The following is a 25,393-nucleotide window of genomic DNA, read 5'->3' on the forward strand; positions in this document are numbered from 1 at the left end:
ACAAGGTGATGTCTGTCCCCTAGCTAGGACACAAGGTGATGTATACCCCTAACTAGGACACATAACTAGGACACAAGGTGATGTCTGTCCCCTAACTAGGACACATGGCAATGTATACCCCCTAACTAGGACACATGGCGATGTATACCCCCTAACTAGGACACATGATGATGTATACCCCCTAACTAGGACACATGATGATTAGGGCTGTAACGATACACCAACCTCACGATTCGGTTTGTATCACGATTTTTGACCCACGGTTTGATACAAATCTCGATTTTTCTTTTTTCTTCTTCTTTTTTTTTGGGGGGGGGGCTAGACATTTTATTAAATAACATTTTAATAGCCTCCCTTAGAACACCAGAGGATTACAATATAATCTATTATTTTATATCCTGATATAAAAATATTTTTCTGAATGACTGATATTTATGACAGCACACTTTATGCAGATTAGCCTATAGCCTAGGCCTACTATTTTTTATTACAACTCTACCTCTTTAATTCAGCTGTCTGGTTGAAGCCTGGAAATATTGTAAACAAAGTAGCATATAGCTTAGCCTATCATAGTCTACTGATTGGACTGTTCAGTTTCCCCATGTGTGTTTAAGTTTCAAGGTAATACTTGTTCTCCTTGGGACAGGCCCTTTTGGGAAACGTTGGTATTGAGATGATCAGTCAACTTCAATGCAAGAGTTTTAAACAAATATGTGCAGCATGCTAATGATGCTAAGCGGATTTAATAGTAATTTAGCTAGTCGTCTATGCTCCTTGTTTTCACGATTGTGAATGTTTTATTAAAGTCGCGCGTGTTCATTGAGCAGGAGAGAGAGGGAGGGAGAGTGAGGGAGCGCGAGAGAGAGCGGGGCAAGGAGATGGGGTTTACTTCTATACTGTTCGGTAAAGTTGTACACATAGTCTACAATGAAAGTAAGGAGAGGTATGAAATTATTATTTATTTATTTATTTGTTTTTGGACAACGTAGGCTACCGATAAGTAAAGCGGGAGTTGTGGGTTTCTTTTGCGGCCGCATAAGCTGCAAAGCACTGCGTGTCGCGATTCTACCTTTTCACACCGCGACACAGTATCGTGGATATGAATGTCGCGATTTCGGTTTCGAATCCTAAATCGTTACAGCCCTAATGATGATGTATACCCCCTAACAAGGACACATAGTGATGTCTGTCCCCTAACTAGGACACATGGTGATGTATACCCCCTAACTAGGACACAAGGTGATGTCTGTCCCCTAAAAAAGAAACTGCACACTGCATACGTAGTGCTGTCTGACCCCTAACTAGGACACATGGTGATGTATACCCCCTAACTAGGACACATGGTAATGTCTGCCCCCTAACTAGGACACATACAGTAGTGATGTTGATGGTGGTGAGTCTTAAGAAGTGCATCAAGTCAGTCGGTTGAAGTTCAGCGACTGGAAGTAACCCACAGTTCGCAGGACATTAGCACCCCTGATGTTGAGGAAGGTTCTTGCACTGAGGCAGAAAGAGAGGCCAGCCAGCCAAGCAGGGAGAAGATTAATGGTCATAGGCCTGGGGTCAGGTGGCCAGGTGCAGCAGAAGGTAGAATATGGGAAGATGTTAGTGATTTGGTCAGCATCAGCATGGGTCAGCTCAAGGGGACAGCTGAAAACAAATTAGAGAAAATGGAAGACATTTATAGCTATGGTAAGGAAAGATTTGGGATTATTGAAACGGCAACATGAGTTAGTCAAGGCTTCTACAGGAGAAAAGAGGAACATGGTAGTGGAGGAAATGCATAGACAGGAGGAGACTGTAAGATGTACTAAGGCAGTGTCGCAGGCAAAACAAGGCCAGTGGGTGAACTGGGAAAGGGTGGAAAAAAGACTGATTAAATGGAAAGATCTATGGGGCATGGAAGCTTGTAGGATCAGATTTATGTTAGGTGCTACGTATGATGTGCTTCCATCTCCCTAGAACTTAAGTAAATGGTTTGGTGAGGATGATAAATGCACACTTTGCTTGTGTGTGGGCAGCCTCCACCATATCCTATCAGGGTGCAAGGTCAGTCTCACTCAGGGGTGGTATATGTGGAGTCATAATTAGGTATTGAAATGTTTGGCAGCGGCAATTGAGGATAAACGGAGAGAATTCAATTCATTAGCAGCTAGTAAAGGGGTTAGGCAAATTAACTTTGTATGTCAGGGGGATAAACCTTGTTCCGCAAAGGTCAGGTGTAAAACCAGCGAGTTGAAAAATGGAGTGGGCTGGGAAATAAAGGTAGATCTTGTCCAGCAGATGGCGGTACCTCCACATATAGTGAGCACTAGATCGGATTAATTACTTCTGTGGTCGGATTCAGAGAAGATAGTTAATTTCATTGAACTCACTGTTCCTTGGGAAGACAGAGTGGAAGAGGCCAATGAGCTGAAGAGAGCGAAATACACTGAAATAGCAGAGGAGGCAGCCCAGTGAGGTTGGAGTGCACGACTAAGGCCTATTAAAATCGGCGCACGAGGGTTTGTGGCCAGATCTGCTATTGGCTTGCTGTCTGAATTGGGCATTTGTGGAGTCTAAGGTAGGTGATTAATAACGTGTGCTTGGCAGCAGAATGAGCAAGTAAATGGTTGTGGGTAAGGAGAAGTTTTACTTCCTGGGGCGCAAGCTAAGGTAAGCTAACTGGCTCATTTGTTTGTGTTTGTGATGGGGCGCAAGCTAAGGTAAGCTAACTGGCTCATTTGTTTGTGTTTGTAATGGGGCGCAAGCTAAGGTAAGCTAACTGGCTCATTTGTTTGTGTTTGTGATGGGGCACAAGCTAAGGTAAGCTAACTGGCTCATTTGTTTGTGTTTGTGATGGGGCGAAAGCTAAAGTAAGCTAACTGGCTCATTTGTTTGTGTTTGTGACAGACCGTGCCTAGGTTGATGGTGGTTGGTTAGGGCTTTTAGAGTTATGGTTCAGTCCGCATCAACGGGACGGACCAACCTAACCAACCTAGACCATGCCTTGGTTAGTTAAGAGTATTTTGGATATATATTGGATATTTCAATGTGGTAATATGGTGGCAACATGGAGGGGAGTGTCTCCAGGACGCTGGTTTCACTGTTAAGCCTTCATGAGGTGTCGTGGGCCTAACTTAACGAAACATCGGTGAATGCCCACTTGATAACCCCAATGACATGCTGCATACTGTATACTGCTGTTAGATGGGCCATTTGTCTTGTGTTTGTGACCATTGGTTGGCAGATTGGTGGTTAGCGTACTTTTTTTAAGTTAATTTGGGCAGGTGCTTCTGAATGTGTTTTTACCTTGGATTTTGGCACAAGGGATTATAACACCTAATCCTGTGTATTAATGTAATACTGCCCCCTAACAAGGACACATAGTGATGTATACCCCCTAACAAGGACACATAGTGATGTATACCCCCTAACTAGGACACATGGTGATATCTGCCCCCTAACAAGGACACCTGGTGATGTATACCCCCTAACTAGGACACGTGGTGATGTCTGCCCCCTAACAAGGACACATAGTGATGTATACCCCCTAACTAGGACACGTGGTGATGTCTGTCCCCTAACAAGGACACATAGTGATGTCTGTCCCCTAACTAGGACACATGGTGATGTCTGACTAAAGCACCTACTAGGAGGATCCAGGCGAGCGAGGACCTCAGTGCACTGGGTTAAGGCCTTCAGATTCTCAGGGTGGGTGATGCACTCAGTGCAGTCAGCGGCCAACGCAGCAGAGCCGTCAAGCCACGACACAACCTGCAAGAGATTTAACACAGTCAGCTACGACACAACCTGCAAGAGATTTAACACAGTCAGCTACGACACAACCAACAAGAGATTTAACACACTCAGCCATGTCACAACCTATAGTGGGCAGTGCTTCGACTTGGCCAGCTTCACTCGCGGTCCGCGCGTGGGATCACGCGACTTTAATTTGTATTTTTCCAGTGAGACGCTGCAACAACCCAAACAACCAGTAGATGGCTCAAGTGAGCAGGGTGTCTCGTAAAAAGAAATGGAGCCTGGAAAACCCTACTTCACTACAGACTTTAGCAGACTGGTTTAGAAATAATTTAATAGCCAGAAATATGCCTGCCCTGCCCTAATAAAGAAATATTTGGTTAACTGCGAGTGAATCCCGTTTGCAGCCGTAGAAGAAACGCAGGACAAATTAAACATTCTGGTTTTCTCCGAGTGCAACGATGATAGACAGACATCATTTGGACAAAATATAGAGCATATTAACCTCCGTTGCTCAGCCAAATGCCTTCCTGTTACGTCCTGTTATCACGGAGTTACAGGCGATAAACGATTTTTTAAGGTCACAAGTTTACTTCATTAGCGGTTTATTTTTTTTGATTATTAAAGAGTGTTTTTCATTTAAAGGTTTGACTTCGTGCTTATTCAGTAGAGCATTTAGTGCTCTTCCCAATCCGCGAGATAGGCTACGCGTTTGACGGCAATGAGTTGTGAACGGACACGAACCAAGACATATAGCCCAGCAGCAATCTAGGGACTGTTTGTTATTTATTGAAGGGGCCACCGGAGGAATTTTGAGTGCTTCAGTCAAAAGTTGCCTGCTAGAAATTGTTCAATGACCCTCCGACAGAATTGTTAAAAAAGACATGACCCTCCCCTTGCCAATTGTCGCATGTCTTCCGCCCGCGCTGCTTTGCGCCACAGCCACACACTGTGATAACGTTCTTAAATCAATCTTTCGTGAGCTTGCATGCTACCAGTCCTTCCTTTTCAAATGTGTTGCGCCTGTTTGCACAATTTCACAAATAATCATATGTGAATTATAATATGACAAATAACCCCTGTGCATGGGGACCGAAACAATGCATGCCAACTTTTTCCGTGTTTATCACGTATTTTAACTTTTCCCCGCTGTCTTGCCGTAGAATAGGCTATCCCAGATTTTAATACTCTCATAACAACCCTGCCATCGGGCCTGTCTGTGTGTTGCCCTGTTGCTACCCCTTGCCCTTCCAACGAAACAGATGTCTTCAAATCATCGTTTTCCTTGCTTGAATGTCATAAACATACAACTTTATGCAGCAGAATTACGCATAGGCTACTTGGAACATAACACATTTGACAAAGGACAGATGTATCGTAACACCCCCAATTATCACCACTTTTGTTCAGAAATTCTAAAACAACGATGTTTTTTAACACTTCAAAATAACATTTGCTAAATTAACCTTACATTTTTCAGTAGCCATAGGTGTGTAGATTTGAACAAAATCTGGTTTGGTTCTTAACGGCACATGGACGGTTAGACCGAGAATTCTTGTCGTGAAATTAAAATTCCACTGGAGCTCCAAGCGGTTGTGTACACGCAGCCTTACAACACTGTTTACAGCTCTTTGAGTCACGGTAAAATGTCATTTTGGTACATTTAGATACACCTATGGTGTGGGTGGTTGCGTCTCTTTAGGAGTCCGCTGTCTTGGTTTGTATAGAAATGGATATAAGTGACACGTAGCCTACACGCAAGACGGTGGAAATACGGGACCGACGGTAATAGGGGGAGTTCCGATATGTTGCTAGTGACAAAATATTAACTTTCAGTGTTTTACGATGTCTTTGTCATGGGGAAGTGTTTTTCCCCATGCATTTATTCTAGGCTACTGTCAGTGACTGCCGTGAGAGAAGCGGCTTCTGTGTTTCGTTCATGTCAGTGACTGACGCGAGAGAAGCGGTGTCTGTGTTGTGTTGCATTGCGTTGCGTTAATTTATTTTCATTGGGCATACCGATCTTTGGAGGATGGGAAGTAGCCTAACGCTCAAACTCATTTGAAAGCGCAACAAGGTGATCGCGCACCAGCTGCAAGAGAAAGGGCCCTGCCTCAGTCTCCCAAAACCCCCACTACTGTTTGGAACATATCAAATACACCCCGTCCCCATTCGTCCCCACAAATCAAGCTTGGCTTTAAATGCAGCGACTTTATCTGCCAGTTTAAAGACAGTCGTCATTCTCCCCTGGAGTGACAGGTTGAGGTCATTAAGCAACCCGAATATGCCACACAGGTAAGCGAGTTTTGACACCCAGTTCTCATCACTAAAATGTGCAGCTAACGGTGACTTTTTTTCTGTAAGAAATCTCTGCAGCGGCTCTCGCAACTTAAACACCCTGGCCAGTGTCTGCTAAAGATGCTTGTTTCTTGTTGCTCATTCTAGCAGTTTAGCTAACTTCGTGTGACACTACCGTTCGCCAAGAACTGATCAAGTGAAGTGAGCTGACCTGAGGCTGCGCAGCGCTGAAGGCAATATGTAAAGTGTTGAAGGCGGGACAGAAGTAAGAAAATAGACCTTGCAAAATGCAAACATGCGTGCAAAATGCAAACATGCGTGCACTACGTACATAGGCCTATGCCATGTAAAAACGTGACATTATTGCGAATTAAATTGAGTTTAGTTTGCATGCATTTTTTTTAAACTCATGTCGTAGGCTACAGCCCTGTTAGGAATGTACGGGCCGCGGCCCGGTGGTTGGGGACCGCTGCCTTAGATGGCAGGAAAAATCTTCAGCCTATTAACTGACCACCCGATTCACGTTGGCTGGGGGGGAAGGGGGGCCATCAGACATTTGTGACCAGTTAATCCGGCCCTGCCCCCCAACAAATCACACCTTCCCACCTCTGACAGCTTAAAAGAACTCACAGACCTATTCACAAACCTGCAGCATTTTGCCGTGTTTTGAAATCCTATGCAGCTTTCAATAGTGAGGAAGCAATTTTGCATTGTAGGCATAACTAACATGCAATAACGCCACCAACAACAACCAAAACCAGGCTAATCATTGTCAAAATGTAAATTAAATGTAACATTATTGTGCATCAAATTAAAATGTTCTCTTTTGCAAACGTAGGCATAGTAACAGAATAATTTAATAATGTTACAAAGATACTACATCAATCCGTACGTTTCATTAGGCTACTAGGCTATTTGTTTTGCCTTATTCTTGATTCATTTAGGCTAGGCCTTTTTATTCAGGGGCCGTATTCACAAAGAATTTTAAGGCTAAAAGTAGCTCCTAACTGGCGAATTTAGGAGCAACTCCTAAAAATAATGGGCGTGTCACTCCTAACTTTAGGACTCCTAATTTTTTTCACAAAAAGTAATTTCACAAAGCATTTTAGACCTAAAAGTAGCACATAAAAGTCTGGGACAGCTTAAAAGAAGTCGAGAGGACTCCTAACTCACTAAGACCTATTCATAAACAGCTTTTTGTGGCATGTTTTGAAATGCGCTATGCGGCAACAGGAGCTTCCAATCGCGAGGGAACAATTTTGCATTCATAAAAGGAATGCAATAACGCCACCAACAACAACCAAAACTACTCATTGTTAACATGTAAATTAAATGTAACATTTCATTGTGAATCAAATTAAAATGTTCTCTTTGCAAACGTAGCCTAGGCATATGGTGACAGATTAATTTAATAATGTTGCAAAGATACTGCATCAATCCATAGGCCTATGTTTCATTAGGCTACTAGGCTATTTGTTTTGCCTTACTCTTTATTCATTTAGGCTAGGCCTTTTTATTCAGTTATTAATCATCTTTCGTCCTTCTCACTACTTGTGAAGCGCACGCATTCTCCGACCTGTCACCTGTCAGTCATCATCGGAAGGGAGGTGTTTGGAATCATTCCCGCGTTACAATCGTCAGCCAATCAAGGTGGTCACTTCAGTCAAGCTCGTGCATGAGTAATGATGTCATCTATAGCAACGAAGACTCACTCCTAGTTTAGGAGTTGTCTGAAAGGCTTTGTGAATAACTTTTAAGAAAAAACTCCAAGCTAAAATCTTTTAGTGTGATTTAGGAATAGCCTACTCCTAGTGGTAAGATAAAAGCCTTTGTGAATTATTCATCATCTTCCGTCCTTGTGTAGGCTAGCGCACGCATTCTGAGACCTGTCATCTGTCACTAGGTGTTTGGAATCATGCCCACGTTACAATCATCAGCCAATCAAGGTGGTCACGCTTGCCCATTTACACAAATGAATGGTCGAATATTACTGATGATCATTGTTATTTAAGAACATGCAGTGTGCTTAGGGCACCAAAAGCATCATACCGCACATTGTGGCGGGTCTGTTATTTACTGTAGGCTGCGCAAACCACAGGGCAAGCCTGCATTCGAGGCCTTCTGTTGAAGAATTTTATATAAAGCCTGCGCTAACAGTAATCCTCCTGCCCCTGATAGGCCTACCACAGCTGTGGATATGTGTGATGTTCAAGTAATAACACAATCCAATGTGTGTACATGACACAATGCCATAAAATATGCCAGTTTTAGGACACAGAATAATGTTTAGGCCTACGTTTAACAGTAACAAGTGTAATGAGCTATTCATTGTCGAAGGTGCATGGTCAAGTGAAATTCTTACTTTGGAAAACAAACATTTGCCGATATCATCGCCGATCATCAGAATATTGCTCTGGACTGCAGGTAACTTGTGAGATAACGTGTTATCCCGAGGCCTTTGCCAGTCAGCATCTCCGACGGTAGTCTACCCCATTAAAAATATAAGTTTTCGATGTCCCAAACGGAGAGACATAGGCTACTTTATTGTTTTTAACGATCTCTATGCTACTCACAAAAATGTAGGCATGGGGACATGATGAAGTAGGCTAATGTTAAATTATTGTGATTACGAGCCAGTGGTTTTCAAACATGCGTGACTCGGATATCTAACTAAATGCAACAGGCTCATATCGTCCTCGCATTCGCAAAATGAGGACCAGTGTTTTGTCAAATTGCAAATAGCTATTCGTTTTAACAAATTTTTATGATGGTATGCTTTTTGTATAGGCTACTATCTTAATCTTGGAATATCGGGAGAGAAGTGGCGCGTCTGCAGTCAGCCAAATATGAATGTAATTCTGCGGCATAAAGCAGATGTATGTGTTTATTGTACAGAAAAATAAAAATGACATGTCAAGCAGTCAATTGACTACATTGCAGTCAAGAAGTAGGGCAAATTAAGACACTGTTTTGATTTGCGTAGTTGCATTGCCCCCAACACTGACAATAACATAGCAGATTTCGATTTTCGCTACCACCGTGTAGTCAAGCCTTAAGCCATACCCAAGTAGCCTTAATCGAGGTAATGTTTAATTATGCATGATTTATTTTGTTATTGAATTCGTAGGCTGGGATTCCTCTCGGTAACAATTATGTTTGGTAGCCTCCTGCTTTTTCAGAAGGGGCGTCAGGCTACTGACAGAGCGATGTACAGTGGCAGAGCGATGCACAGTGGCTGAAAGTGGTACTAAAGCTTCACGCAGCTTCACGCCTCGTAATGCGCGACTGAAGTGGTCATTTGAAAGCGATGCCCACTGTACAAGAGATTTAACACAGTCAGCTACGACACAACCTACAAGAGATTTAACACAGTCAGCTACGACACAACCTACAAGAGATTTAAAGTGATGGTTCGGAGTAATTTCACCCTAGGGTCCTTTGCACCATGACCCCGAGCCAAACACCCTCCCAGAACCTTTTTTCCCTTGGTCGAACCCTGGTCGAGTAACGCTGTCAGAAACTAATGACGTTCTGCAGTCGTAATGGAACCAAATTTTTTCTCGTAAATTACTCCACTAATAATGCCCTGAATGGTACGAAACTTCTACAGTAGTACAACTATGACCTTTAGTCCAATAACGAGGCATTAGAAAGTTTGTAAGTGCACCAGGAGTTTTAAGGAGTTTATTTAAATAACACTTGCCTCTGCATCTGCTACTATACCGCCGCGTCGACGTTTCTTCCGTGATTTGGGAAAAGTCCTGGCAGAAAGCATGCATAAGGATGTAGATCCAGGAATGCACTAATATTTTGTTCGTAGTCCAGTTTGCAACAATTATTAGTTAACACTAAGTTGTAAACACTTCGGAAAAAAATATTAAAAACTGGATATACCAAAAAACGTTGATGACACGTCCTGCACACACACACACACACCTTTACAGCAGAGGTCAGTCACTTCCAACTCTACAGCAGAAAGTACCTACCGTAGATAGACCAAGAAAAGATCTGCATATAATGGAATCATCATCAACTACCATGCCAAGTTAAAATGCTCCTTCATGTTTCGAGAGCTCTCAAATGACCTCATTATAAGGGTCAATAACTGGGAATACTCCATGTTCATAATATTTTTAGGCTTTGCTATAGCTAACTTTCTAATGCCTCGTTATTGGACTAAAGGTCATAGTTGTACTACTGTAGAAGTTTCGTACCATTCAGGGCATTATTAGTGGGGTAATTTACGAAATAAAAGTTGGTTCCATTACGACTGCAGAACGTCATTAGTTTCTGACAGCGCTACTCGACCAAGGGAAAAAAGGTTCTGGGAGGGTGTTTGGCTCGGGGTCATGGTGCACAGGACCCTAGGGTGAAATTACTCCGAACCATCGCTTTAACACAGTCAGCCACGACACAAGAGATTTAACACAGTCAGCTACGACACAACCTGCAAGAGATTTAACACAGTCAGCCATGACACAAGATTTAACACAGTCAGCTATGACACATGTGGATGTATCTGGTCTGTGCTGGTTTAAACGTGGATGTATCTGGTGTGCTGGTTTAAATGTGGATGTATCTGGTGTGCTGGTTTAAATGTGGATGTATCTGGTCTAATCCTAAGGAGACATTTAAATGATCACTATGTATCTGGGCTAATCCTAAAGAGACATGTAAATGAACATCACTATGTATCTGGTCTAATCCTAAGGAGACATGTAAATGATCACTATGTATCTGGTCGAATCCTAAAGAGACATGTAAATGATCACTATGTATCTGGTCTAATCCTAAAGCATGTAAATGATCACTATGTATCTGGTCTAATCCTAAAGCATGTAAATGATCACTGTGTATCTGGGCTTGACTGACCTGCAGCAGATCAGGGACTGGCAGCAGCTTCTCCAGTCTCCTGAGGAAGTCCCACATGAGAACCTGCAGCACCTCATCATAACGGGAGCCACACACATCCGGAAACACGTCCTGCACACACACACACACACACACACACACACACACACACACACCTTTACAGCAGAGGTCAGTCATTTCCAACTCTACAGCAGAAAGTACCTACAGTAGATAGACCAAGAAAAGATCTGCATATGCTGGAATCATCATCATCAACTACCATGCCAACTTTAACATGCTCATTCATGTTTCGAGAGCTCTCAAATGACCTCATTAGAAAGGGTCAATAACTGGGAATACTCCATGTTCATAATATTTTTAGGCTTTGCTATAGGTCAATATTTTATGCAATTTCCACAGAAAGTAGGTTGAAATGCGTGAAATGTCTTAACATGCTGTTTTAGGTTCGGTTCAGCATAGACTGCATATTCCATCAGTTATTTCAACCTTGCGCTGGACTGAATTAGGCTACTCTGTGAATATCGTGGACAATACAACCACGCCTTTTGTTTAAACTTTTCTTTTAACCTACAGTAGGCTACTATAAGAAATCATATAGGTTTGGACGTAGCACTGACGTCTGGGCAATTGTGATGTTTGCGTTTTGCATGGCCAAATAAAAGGTGTGTATGTTGATGTTTGTGTACATTAAATAATTATAATAATATAATGTTTCTGTACATTAAATAATTATAACTAATGGCTAGGCCATGTGTCGCCTACTGTGCATTATGTATAATAATGTTTTGATGATTGATCATAGTCCTTTATTCTGGATCCTATTCCTTTAGTCTATATAACAATGGCCCGTTTATCCCCACCCCACCCCCCACCCCCCCGGGAAAATGCCCGGTGTGCCAGATGGCAAGTCCAGCCCTGTGTGTTTAGCTTATGCAAGGGCTCTCACCTGGAAGAAGCTCTTTCTCTCCTCGGAGTCCTCGAGGAGTGTTTGAACCAGCTTCATAAAGCCAGTCTCTGAATCACCAAGGCTGCCATCCTGAACAACAGAGAGCCCTTACAGTCAGTCAACCCTATTCCCCTCTTTAAAAAAATATGTAAAAACCTAGCCTTACACTTAAATTGTATCAACAACAACAACAACAAAAATCACAGCGAAAACAGATAGAGGAAACTGCAATAGAAATACAATCACTGCAATAGAAATACAATCACTGCAATAGAAATACAATCACCACCCCTAGCGACCTGACGCACATTTCACTATCCCTAGCGACCTGACGCACATTTCACTATCCCTAGTGACCTGACGCACATTTGATTATTTTGATTATAGATGCTCTGGTTTTATGTGCCAAAGTATGGGCAGGAATATAGTGTGAGATGAGATGAGGGCAGAGCAGAGCAGACTAGAGTCAACTTTGTCATTGTGCGGAGTACAAGTCAAGTTCAACATGGCACGCACAGGAGGCAAAATGCCGCTTTAACAGCGCCTTGCTCGGTGCAGGGGCAGGCCTGCTCTTGTGCGTGCCATTGAACATAATGCCGCTGCGTCAACCTCTCTGCCTATTAAAACATGGGGGGCAGTGGTAGTGTAGTGGTTAAGGAGCTGGGCCTGCGTGCAGTAGCCTGAAAGATGTGGGTTCAATTCCCAGCTTCCACCAGTGTGCCCTTGAGCAAGGCACTTAACCCCAAGTTGCTCCGGGGACAATGTGATCCCTTGTAATATAGCTGACATATGTAAGTCACTTTGGTCAAGAGATGTCTACTAAATGTAATGTAAAAAACATCTCATCACTTTCTGTTTTCAATGGAAGCTCTTCCAATAGCGTCGGCCCTATTTCTTGCATGCACACGTTTTCGGCGCCGCGCAGCTGACACGCTCACGTCACGCACCCAGAGTCTGAATCAGCCTAAAGGCCTCATTAGCAGTGCTGCTGGGTAACTGCGCCCCCTGCTGGTCACCACTAGCACAGCATGTGTGCTGCTGGGTAACTGCGCCCCCTGCTGGTCACCACTAGCACAGCATGTGTGCTGCTGAGTAAATGCACCTCCTGCTGGTCACAGCATGTGTCCTGCTGGGTAATTGTGCCCCCTGCTGGTCATTAGTATGTGTGCTGGGTAACTGCGCCAACTGTGCCCCCTGCTGGTCATTAGTATGTGTGCTGGGTAACTGCGCCCCCTGCTGGTCATGTGCTGCTGGGTAACTGCGCCCCCTGCTGGTCATGTGCTGCTGGGTAACTGCGCCCCCTGCTGGTCACCTCTGCTCTGAGAGCGGGCAGCAGCAGCTGGATGCTGTCCAGGTGGAGCTTCAGCTCGTCAGACGCTACAACACGATCCCCACGGCACAGTTCTAGAACCACCTACAACAGGGAACACAACACATGAAGTTGCTATGGAACACAGCATGGAACAGTACATTCTATAGAACCCAACATAGAACAGGACATCCTACAGAACACATCATGGAAGAGGACATCACATGAACACATCATGGAACAGGAACATACACTACCAGTCAAAAGTTTGGTGTTTTTTTCCTACATTGTATAACAATACCTACAGCATCCAAAGTATGACAGAAGACAAAGGTCTCTAGAAATATATTATAGTGTCCATGCGCCACATTTCATATTCTTCACTGTTTACCTCTATGACATCTTTTCCAATAATTGATATTATTAAAGCCAACTTCATTCTTTTCAATTAACATCAGTGAAAGACAAGCAGCTCACAATGTATGGGGAATCCATCAAGGCTGTTGGAAATCCATTCCAGCTGACTATATCAAGTTGGTTGAGAGACTGAGAAAAAGGTCTGTACCTTGAAGAATTTAAAATATTGAAAATGTAGCTTTATTTACACTTTTTGTTTGCTTACAACATGAAGCCATGTGGGCTATTTCATAATAATAACGACCTACTTGGATAAATAAAGATAAAGAAAAAAAAAACATAAATTTGAGAGTTGGTGTGTCCAAACTTTTGACTGGTAGTGTATAACACAACATAGCGAGGGGCATCCTTCAGAATAGAACAGGACACACACAAACGCTTGGTAATCACAGACAACATGCACAGGAACAGGACACACAGCACACCTGGTAATCACAGACAACATGCACACAGCAGGCCTGGTAATCACAGACAACATGCACACAGCACGCCTGGTAATCACAGACAACATGCACAGGAACAGGACACACAGCACACCTGGTAATCACAGACAACATGCACACAGCAGGCCTGGTAATCACAGACAACATGCACACAGCACGCCTGGTAATCACAGACAACATGCACAGGAACAGGACACACAGCAGGCCTGGTAATCACAGACAACATGCACAGCCTCAAGCAGACTGCAGGTAGCCAGGTGGTTTTCATCTGCACTAGCTCCTGCCTGGCTCGCAGACCCAGAATAAGTTCCACTGCATGCTTCGGACTGAGCAGCTCCGGGACCGCCTCCATCACCAGGGAGACGAAGTCTGCCAGAATCCCATAATGCATCACGTCCCCTCTCCGTGTCACCTGCCACATGTAGGCGGCTACCAGACGCAGCGGAGGAACCAGGAGCCGCAGGGAGCCCAGGGTGGGTAGAGGGCAGTCTGCGAGGCCGGAGAGGGGCAGTTAATTCAACAGAGAAATAGGGGACTAGTAGCGTGGAATCTAGCCCGGATTTAATCTAATCCAAAAAATGGAAATAACAGGTCTTTAAATTGACACTAGTTAAGCTGGTATAACCTATGCAAGACCATTGCAAAAACGCTTTACTGAGGTAGGCTTCAAAAGTTTATTTTGAGTTTGAGCTTGGTTCTGTCATTAACCTAATCTAGGCCTATGTCTTTTACATTTCCTTACAAATATATTATAGCGTAGGCCTATCATGCATTAATAACCCAGTGATATACAGGCATGGGTTTTTACCAGAGACTTTATAATGTGGAGACACAGCACTCAAATAATACTCCATAGAAATGCATGGGGCTAGTTTGTCACGCCATGCGAGTAAAGATAGAAGACGGGCGCTGCTTTCTCTGACGATATTTCTGTCCCTCCGAAAACTGTGTTAACGTTAAAATGGCGTGTTTAGCTGTCAACATTTCTTTTAGTTTTATCTTGGGGAGAAACCCCCGGACCCCCTGACATTATCCTCAGAAAATTTCCATCGTCCCTTCTCGCTTATGAATTGTCTGCCGATTGCCGAACAATATAATATTGAAAGAGTGTCCTGCTGCATTGGCTTTAACCTTAAAATGCTAGTGCATATTTATCAGTATTAAGCCAGACTTTGATATTGTTCTGCCCTGACACATTCCGACAGTGGCTAAGATAAGATACATTTACCAGTTATAAGCCTAACAATGGGCCTTGCCTACATAAAACGGTGTAATCTTACCCATGTTGACCGCTGCTGGTTCCGTTTCAGCTAAACGTCAAATTTAAAAGCAAACCAGGTATATTTAGGCTAGTTTTTAACGAGACTAGACTCTGTGTACAACCAGAGAACTTGATTTGACAACTTTTAAACACGGAGAAACTACATCCGGGTGAAAGGTTACACAACAGGAGCAGGGAGGAAGTCCTTACAGTTTCAAAATAAGTGTCCCTTACTTCTACGTTAGTTTCTCGTTTAGCAGACACGGCTACTTATATTAGAGGAGGCAGTTCGGTATCAAAATGTAACAGTAGCCTATATGGTTGATTTGTGTGAGATGAAAATAAAATAAATGAATGAATGAATGAATGAATGATGAGCACTCTAAAACTGACATAAATAACAAATTATTAATGTCATAAAACAAATAATTCAGAATATTCATTTGATGTCTGAATCAGGCTATTTATTTTATTCATTTATTTTTAAGAAAGCATTCATTAGACAGACCCACTTCATCCTGCAATAGGTGCGCAGGGGCAAGGTTATGGGTCACTGATCACGACTAAGGTGTGTTGTTTCTTCCGGTGGGCCTTCAGCTGGTAGGACTGTTGGAAGCGTGCGAGGCACACGACACACTCGTAGGGCTTCTCGCCTGTGTGTACGCGCGTATGTCTCTTGACGGCGTAGGCGGTCCTGAAGCGCTTCGAGCAAGACGGGCAGGAGTACGGCCGTGCGTTCGTGTGGTAGCGCATGTGCACAGTCAGCTGCCCTGACTGCGCGAAGCTCTTGTCGCACACCGCGCATCGGAAGGGCTTGTGACCCGTGTGGTATCGCTTGTGCTTCTGCAGCTCGCCTTGCGAGACGAACCCCTTACCGCAGTCGTCGCACAGGAAGGGCCTCTCACCCGAGTGGGTCAGCTCGTGCCGGGTCAGGCCCTCCCTTTTGAAGAAGGTCTTGTCGCACTGTGAGCAGTGGAAGTCTTTCCCACGCGTGTGCATTCTCACATGACTGTCCAGGCTGCGCTGGTGGTAGAAGACCTTGCCGCAGTGCGGGCACAGGAAGCGCTTCTCGTCAAAGTGGGTCGTCATGATGTGCTGCCCCAGCGCGTCCTTGGACAGGAAGCTCTTGCCGCAGTCGTCGCAGTGGAAGGGCTGCTCATTGGAGTGGCAGTGCTCGTGCTGGTGGCTCAGCAGCGCCCCCTTGTAGACGAAGGACTTGCCGCAGGTGCAGTGGTAGGAGCGCTCGGCGTGGTGCACTTGGCTGCTGTGGTAAGTGAGGCTGGCATTGCAGCGGAAGCTGGCGGGGCATTCGGGGCACTTGTAGGGCCTCTTCTGGCGGTGCACTCGCAGATGGCACTTCAGACTGGCAGGGTTACTGAAGACCCGGTCACACTTGGCGCATTGATTCGTTAGGGCGTGCTGTGCACGACGGTGCTGGTGAAGAGCAGATGACGAACTGAAGAGCTCGTCACACTCGGCGCAGTAGATCTTGGGCTCGTGCTGCGCACGGCGGTGCTCGTTGCGGACCGCTATGGAAGGAAAGACCTCGGGGCAGCGGCCGCACTCGTAGAGGCGTGGAGCACCGTGCGTGTAGCGATGGCGTGCCAGCGCCTGGCTGTGCGCGAAGCTCTTGTCACACTGCTGGCAGGTGAACGGTCGCTCCCCCGAGTGCGTGTGCTGGTGTGCCATCAGGGCCGGGCCTGAGGGGGGCGCTGTCTGAGTCTGGTCAGTGTGAACCAGCTCCTGGTGCTGCCTCACTAGCTCCTCCTGCTGGTGGGAGAATGGGCACTGCGGACACGACCATGTCTGGGCGGCCTCATCTGCAAGCACACAACAGAGATTAAGCCACTGACTGTACACACAACACAGAGATTAAACCACTGACTGTACACAACAACTACTAGACGCCAGGAGGGGAGTTAAAGGGGTATTCCACCATTTTCCACCTCCCCTTGAGTTAAACAATTGACCTTCATCCAGTCGTTCTCTGAGTCTGGCGATACCACACAGCTCCAGCCTAGCATAAATCATTGAATCGGCATAGACTCAAGGGGAGTTGGAAAATGAGTAATTCCCCAAATTGTGGAGTATCCCTTTAAAGGGGCTTTAAGTGATGCTAGGCAACGTTGCGTTGTTGTAAGTTGCTAGGCAACGTTGTGTTTTTTGTTTGGGCTGAGTGATGTGGGAAAAATATTTAATTGCAATTTTTCTGACAGATTGCGATTGTGAAATGAATGGGGGCGACACTTAGTCACTCTCTCAGTGTACAGTGTGATAGGGCTGTGCAATTAATGAACTAATTATGATTTCCAATGATTATGAAAACATAATCAAAATAATGATTATTTTTCTACATTCAGTTTCATAACAATGCTCTTCAGTTTCACAACAATGCTCTTCATTTGTCTTGAGTTGTTCTGTGCATTGTTTTGCATGTATGTGTTTGTAAAAAGTTTTTGAAGTGGATGAGTTCCAAAATCAGTTAAATCATGTTTAATAATCGGGATCTCAATATTGAACAAAATATTTGTGAATGATTTTTGCTATGATCGAGCAGCCCTACAGTGTGCGCAAAGACTGGACAGCTTGTGAGTACGTGACACGTGTACGTGAACGTGACACGTGTACGTGAACGTGACAAAACAATGTTGCAGGCTAGATATTACTTAGAATCACTTACAGTGCCTTTAACAGAAGCATTCAGTTAAGAATAGGGGTGTAAAGATTAACCGATACGTATCGGTATCCATTTTTAACGTGTAAGATACGGCTACATCGATACGTGAAGCCCCGTATCGGAAAAAAACTGAAATGAACCGGTCGTTATATCGATTTACTTGTTATGAATCGGTTCACAACCTTTTCTGCTCGCTCAGACTCTCATTTACGTTCCAAGCAGCGCGTTCATCCCACTTCCGGTTTTGAATTGAATTGTGGGTAATGCAGTTCGTTTTTGGTTACATTCATTGACCAAAGTTGTCAAATGACCTCATTACCCATACATCTACTGCAACTTAAGCATGTGACAACTTGCACTCGGTCGGCTTTTGTTTTTCGAAATCCAGCGCGAAATTAAACACTCTTAGCATTCCTAAACAGCAACGATAGAGTAGCCTTACCTTTGATGAAGGGATTTCCTTAATGTTAAATAATAATTTGGCCCTTGCTGCTAAAACGATGCACAAAAATTATTAGCCAATGATTTTGTTCATATTCACTCAGACTTGTGGCATTATAGGTTTCTGCATTAGGTCTACTGTTGGAACAAAATAAGCCCAGAGAGTTCATTGATTTGTAGGCCTATTTTATTCTTGTAGGGTAGGCTTAGGCTACAGTATATGAGAAAAGGCCAAGAGTGTCTTAAGCACTGTTTTATTTTATTTCGGTATCGTCTTACCTCAACAAGGCTACAGCTCCATGAAAACAATCAGATATAACTCTATAAAATCTGTAAAGTCTATAAAAATGTATTTTTATGTTGTATTTGGCTGCTGTGTTTGACTGAAATGTAGACTATTCTTTTTTTTATTTCAATACAGTATATGAAACAAACCTCAGTTTAGATAATCATATTCACACATTTTTTTGCCTAATTGACAACCATGACCATGATAATTGATAATATAAAATTAATGTGCACCTTGAGCAAATGATAAAAAATCTTTCAGAATCCTTTCCATTCTTTAACTGCATCGAATTGCATCGCATCGAATCGTACTGAATCGTTTTTTATAAACATGTATCTTTTCTTGTATCGAATCGTGCCCATGTATCTAGATGCGAATCGTATCGTCTTTTACATGAGAGATTCACACCCCTAGTTAAGAACATTTCAGATCTACCGCCATGCTTTGATGGCTTCATTCATAGATTATATCAAAAGGATCAAAATGTACCTGAACTGTTTTCCCCACCAGATACTCGAATGGGGCCGACGGCTGAACTGTAATAACAAAGATTCGCCAGCAGTGAGACAAAGCAAGACACACAAACAGGACACACACACTTGAAGAGTTTGGTTCCAAAACGCTATATCCACCATTTTAAAGGAAAATTCCGGTTTTTAGCACTTTAAGGCCCTTTTCTGGTTTGTTTTGGATGAACTAGAGTGGTGGACACCGACATTTTGACGATTGGTCCTGTCTCGACTTTTCTGACTCGTTTTGAATCGCCTTTTCACTTCTCAGGGTGGCTGGCAATGGGCATACTGTAGTAGGCTACTCAAACATGTCCTAAAACAACCCTTAACGTTCGTTTTCAAAACTGTGCAACTCACCGAGTGGTTAGTGGATTTCGTTGACTATTAAAAGCAAATATATCGAAAATATTTTTGTTACTTTTGTTAGAAGCTCATTAAATAAACTGTTCAAAACATTATGTATTAACAATCTAAGCATAAGTATCTGCATTTCCATTAGGCTATAGTATACAGTAGTGGACACTATGGACATAATTCACCATACTGTGTTATTGACATGTATCCCCTTACTTAACTACATGCTTGTGGTAAGTGTGTTCTGTGTTGTGAGTTATGCTACGATCTGAGATGCGTTCCGAACGACATGTCAATGTATTATCTCATTCTGTGTTAAAGGGTGTCTCTTGACATTTCATGACATGCATGAAATCACGCGCACCTTGATTGTTAATATCACGGGCGGCGCCATGTTTGTTTTAACTGTTTTTGTATGAATGAATAAACGACACGCCATTGCATTGTTAACGTGAGACACTCTCTTCACTTCATTTATTGCCATTTCTACAATACGACATTAGTCAGAGTATAGACTAGCCTACTACGCTTAGCTTAGCTCCCCCCGCTTAGCTCTGCCTAGTAATGAATTGCGCTGAAAGCAGGCAGGCAGGCATGCAGCTATTTACACTTCACTTGTGTGCATGGCGGGGTTTAAAACATTACTGCCAAAGTCGAAGTAGCCTGTTTAACATCCAAGGACATTCATTGTACTTCAAGAGTTAATAACAGAGTTGATAACATTAGAGTGAGCAGTTTGTGAGGGGAGACCAAAAATGAATAGGCGGTCAACAGATAAACGACTCGTCGACTAATTTTCATGGTCGATTACGTCGACTAAGTCGACTAATCGTGGCAGAACTACAGTGTACTTTTGTGGTCTCAGTAGAAAAAGCCAGCATTAACAGTTCACTTTTTCACCATCTCAAACGAACTAGCCATGTGTTTCAGTACCTCTCACCTGGAGTTGACGTTCTTTGACTCCAAACTGCGGCCATGTTTTAACTCCTGTGAACTCCTCCGGCCGACCGGGACAGCGGAGTCAGGAGCAGTCCCACCAGTCGCCCGCTTTGCGTCCACACCAGAAGTGGCGGTGGAACCCTGCCCGTGTGTTTCCTGTTGGAGTTCTGCCTCCCCTGACTGACCCTGGCTCATCCTGTCCCTCTCGGACACCCAGTCACTGCTCTCCTCCTCCTCCTCCTCTCCTCCACTGCTCTCGGTCATTTCCACGTCCACCTCCTCTACACCTCCCTGCTGCCTCTCCCCTGCCTTGTGACCTCCTCCTCCTCCTGCGGACACCTCCTCTCCTCCATCTGCCCTGTGTCCTCCTCCTCCTCCTCCTCCCGGCTCTTCCTCTGCTTCTCCGTCAGCTAAACTCGTCCCCAGCTCCATTCCTGTACACGTGGTCTTGGTAACGATCTCCAGGACAATCTCCTCAAATGTCACAGGGTTGCTCAGGGGCGGATAGAGATGCTGTGTAGGGGAAGTGTTACCCATGGTGCTGTCCATCTGCCCCGTGGTGCTGTCCATCTGCCCCCCCGTGGTGCTGCCCATCTGCCCCCCCGTGGTGCTGTCCATCTGCCCCCTGGTGGCAGTCCTGTGTGGTCCGGTGTGGAGCAGGGAGACGATGATTCCCCCCAGCACTGTGGGGGCGCCTGGGAACCGAGGAAGAGAAACACCACGCACACGCGCACACACACGCCTCGTCAAACTTCCACTCCAGTAAGGAATTTCTTCTTTAATTATACTATTGTGTAAGAACAAAATAAAATGAATAAAACCTTTTAAACACAACGGTTAAATCACTGAGCTAACAAAGCTTTGTCCAGAATGACCATGCATATTATGTAAAGGATAACATTTACATTTAGGATAATGGACAAGTGGTATACTGCTATATGGAATTAATGGAGGAGGCGGAGGCAAGGAACTCCATGAAGCAATGCAGAGTGTATATTAAGCGTATATAATGATAATATCCTTAATATTCACCCTTTGCAAACACGTGACTTAGTCACGTCACGTCTCCATGCTGGACGGCATAAAGATAGGAGACGTGCGGCAAATTACATTATGTCATAATGATTGCTATAACATCTTTGTAGTTAAAGCAACACCAAAGAACTTTTCCTCAGTCGCACGCACTATTTGTTTATCCAGCACCAGCTTCGCAAATAACAATGTTCACAGACAATGTAGAATATGTTGCATGATTTTATGAAAGTAGGATGTATTGCGACATCAGATGCAAGTCAAATTTGTAGTCTCATTCCATCGAACTACAGATCCGCTACCCGATCCGGCAAACTTACATAGTGCGGTTATAGCCGATAGAGGGCCGCGAAGCAAATGCAGAAAGTGCCGTTCACCCTATTACGAGTTGATGAACCACTGAAACGATTTTGGAAACATTATTTTAAGGTACAAAAAACTCTTTGGTGTTGCTTTAAATGTATTGCTGTTCGGGGTCTGATAGTCAAAGAAAGATGCCAGTGGTGTTGTTAGATGAAATGGGTAATGATCGCAAATGTAAATAATTATTAAAACTGGTGGTAACAGTAAGGGCAGATAGGTCGTAACGTTACTGTGATTAACATTACCGTAAATGAACACCCATAAGTATTTCTGGACTAAAATATTGCAAAGCGATTTGGTTACTTTATTTGTCATGCTTTTATCAGTTGTAACATAGTCAAAACGTTAATAATATTATATCGTTGGAACATGAAATAATAACTTTAGCTGCCATACCCTACTTATTATCCTAGCTAACGTTATCATAGCTCATAGTGCTAGGGCTAATGTAACTCCTCAGTTTGTACCTTGCCCAGCGAATAAGTAAGCTTACTTCTAACATGTCTTAAGTTAAAGAGTTCTGTTCATCGACTTGTCAAAGGCCTTTGACACAGTTGATCACTGTATCCTGCTCAAGAGGCTCCGGGACATTGGCTTGGGCATTAAGGCAGTTGAGTGGTTCGAAAACTATCTTGCCAACAGAACTCAAACTGTAGTTGTCGATGGGCATAGTTCTGCTCCTCTGGGGGTCCGGCGAGGTGTCCCTCAAGGGTCTATCCTTGGTCCGGTCCTATTTACCATTTATATAAACACCATCGCCTCTGTTGCAGATGATAGCAAAATACACCTCTATGCAGACGACACGGTTCTATATTGTTCCGCCCCCACCCTTACTCAAGCTTATCAATCGTTACAGCAGTCTTTTAATTTATTACAGGCCACCTTCATTGAACTTAGACTAGTATTAAATGCAGGTAAAACTAAGGTGATGCAGTTCACAAAGTCTCGCACAGTACCCGCACCAACCACCCTTACCATTTCCACACTGGATGGGAAGTGTGTTGAAAATGTTTCATCTTATAAATTATATCTTGGTCTGTGGATTGATGAAAAGCTAACCTTTAAAGTTCATATTGATAAGTTAGTGAGAAAGCTAAGAGTAAAGCTCGGCTTTTATTTTAGAAATAAATCCTGTTTTACTCTCCAAGCTAGGAGGAAACTGATCAGTGCCACTTTCCTACCAGTCTTGGACTATGGGGATGTTATTTATATGCATGCTGCCTCTACCACACTGCACAGTCTACCATGGTGCACTACGGTTCATTACTAATGCCAAGTCACGCACTCATCACTGTCGTCTTTATGAGATGACTGGTTTTAGCTCTTTAGGTCTGCGTAGATGGTTCCACTGGCACATTTTTATTTATAAAGCTATTAATGGTGATTTACCCAGCTATCTTACTAGTCTGTTGACTTGGAATCATTCAATTTACAATCTCCGCTCCGTTAACACTCTGGCTCTAAATATCCCACGTACAACAACTGAATTTGGTAAGACTGCTTTTAGCTATGCTGCTCCTTGGTGTTGGAATTTGCTCCAAAAAGTTTTGAAGCTTTCTGTTTTTAAACAGTTACTTAAACGATCCAAATCTGAACAGTGCACATGCTTCCAATGACCCCTTTATGTGATTTTTATATTGTTTTTACATGTACTGTAAATCTGTTTATGTGATTTTTATATTGTGTTTACATGTACTGTAAATCTGTTTTGCTTGTTGTGTCACTGGCTTGTGTCGCTGTTTTTTTGGTCTGTCTAGTCCTCATGTCTTTCATCTATGTTATCCTGTCCTTATTAGTCTGTCTTGTCATCAATGTTTCTGTGTAACTTGTGTATCTGTTGCCCCAGGGCTCCCTTGTAAAAGAGATTTGAATATCTCAATGGCACATCACCTGGTAACATAAAGGAGAAATAAAAAAATAAATAAACAAAGAGTAGGAATAGGAATTAAAGAAAACACTTAAACGGTATTATCCATTTACATTCAGATCTTGCCACAGACATACATCCAACTTTTGCACATCTCCATAGAACTTTTTATTTATTATTTTTGATTTCTCCTCTATCTACCCATGTCCTTGATTGCCTAGCCTTTCTGGGGTGTTATTGTATTCCAAATAATAAGCAAACAGTGGTGGAAGGGCATTACTACTGTTAAATCTCACTATAATCTCCTAGCTGTGTGATATGTCCCATTACAACCCATTGATTTGATTCGTCTTCTTGCCGTCCACTAGGCTATTTTGCTGAGGCGCGAACAAAACGGGACGTCACATGCAAAGAGTGCATAACAGCATGGACAAGGACACATAGCAACAGCAAGGACACATGTCTGTCCCCCAACTAGGACACATGGTGATGTCTGTCCCCCAACTAGGACACATGGTGATGTCTGCCCCCTAACTAGGACACATAGTGATGTCTGTCCCCTAACAAGGACACATAGTGATGTATGCCCCCTAACTAGGACACATGGTGATGTCTGACTAAAGCACCTACTAGGAGGATCCAGGTGAGCGAGGACCTCAGTGCACTGGGTTAAGGCCTTCAGATTCTCAGGGTGGGCGATGCACTCAGTGCAGTCAGCGGCCAACGCAGCAGAGCCGTCAAGCCACGACACAACCTGCAAGAGATTTAACACAGTCAGCTACGACACAACCTGCAAGAGATTTAACACAGTCAGCTACGACACAACCAACAAGAGATTTAACACAGTCAGCCACGTCACAACCTGCAAGAGATTTAACACAGTCAGCTACGACACAACTAACAAGAGATTTAACAGTCAGCCACGTCACAACCTGCAAGAAATTTAACACAGTCAGCTACGACACAACCAACAAGAGATTTAACACAGTCAGCCACGTCACAACCTGCAAGAGATTTAACACAGTCAGCTACGACACAACCAACAAGAGATTTAACACAGTCAGCCACGTCACAACCTGCAAGAAATTTAACACAGTCAGCTACGACACAACCAACAAGAGATTTAACACAGTCAGCTACGACACAACCAACAAGAGATTTAACACAGTCAGCCACGTCACAACCTGCAAGAGATTTAACACAGTCAGCTACGACACAACCAACAAGAGATTTAACACAGTCAGCCACGTCACAACCTGCAAGAGATTTAACAGTCAGCTACGACACAACCTACAAGAGATTTAACACAGTCAGCTACGACACAACCTACAAGAGATTTAACACAGTCAGCTACGACACAACCTACAAGAGATTTAACAGTCAGCTACGACACAACCTGCAAGAGATTTAACACAGTCAGCTACGACACAACCTACAAGAGATTTAACACAGTCAGCTACGACACAACCTACAAGAGATTTAACACAGTCAGCTACGACACAACCTACAAGAGATTTAACACAGTCAGCTACGACACAACCTACAAGAGATTTAACAGTCAGCTACGACACAACCTGCAAGAGATTTAACACAGTCAGCTACGACACAACCAACAAGAGATTTAACACAGTC

General features: G+C 43.7%; 1 protein-coding gene across 2 annotated transcripts in view; it reads right to left on the reverse strand.

Annotated features, from left to right (window-relative positions):
• Window positions 1-25,393, reverse strand: part of LOC143135895 (uncharacterized) — a 38,433-nt gene that overhangs the window by 3,958 nt on the left and 9,082 nt on the right. The window contains exons 7-10 of one of the 2 annotated variants that reach the window (XM_076296243.1): window positions 24,392-24,515; window positions 20,501-21,194; window positions 19,184-19,230; window positions 15,739-17,107 (exon numbers count right to left, since the gene is read on the reverse strand). In XM_076296243.1, the coding sequence (XP_076152358.1) occupies window positions 15,831-17,107; window positions 19,184-19,230; window positions 20,501-21,194; window positions 24,392-24,515 (2,142 nt within the window). In that variant the 3' untranslated portion in view covers window positions 15,739-15,830. Of the gene's footprint in view, window positions 1-15,738; window positions 17,108-19,183; window positions 19,231-20,500; window positions 21,195-24,391; window positions 24,516-25,393 lie in introns of those variants that run through there. The other variant, XM_076296244.1, reaches the window with a different exon arrangement.

The sequence above is a fragment of the Alosa pseudoharengus genome, unplaced genomic scaffold (genome assembly GCF_046254945.1).
Source record: "Alosa pseudoharengus isolate Yale_2024_CS ecotype anadromous, Long Island Sound unplaced genomic scaffold, YU_APseudo_1.1 YU_APseudo_1.1_scf_20, whole genome shotgun sequence".
In the NCBI taxonomy this organism is placed as follows: Eukaryota; Metazoa; Chordata; class Actinopteri; order Clupeiformes; family Clupeidae; genus Alosa; species Alosa pseudoharengus.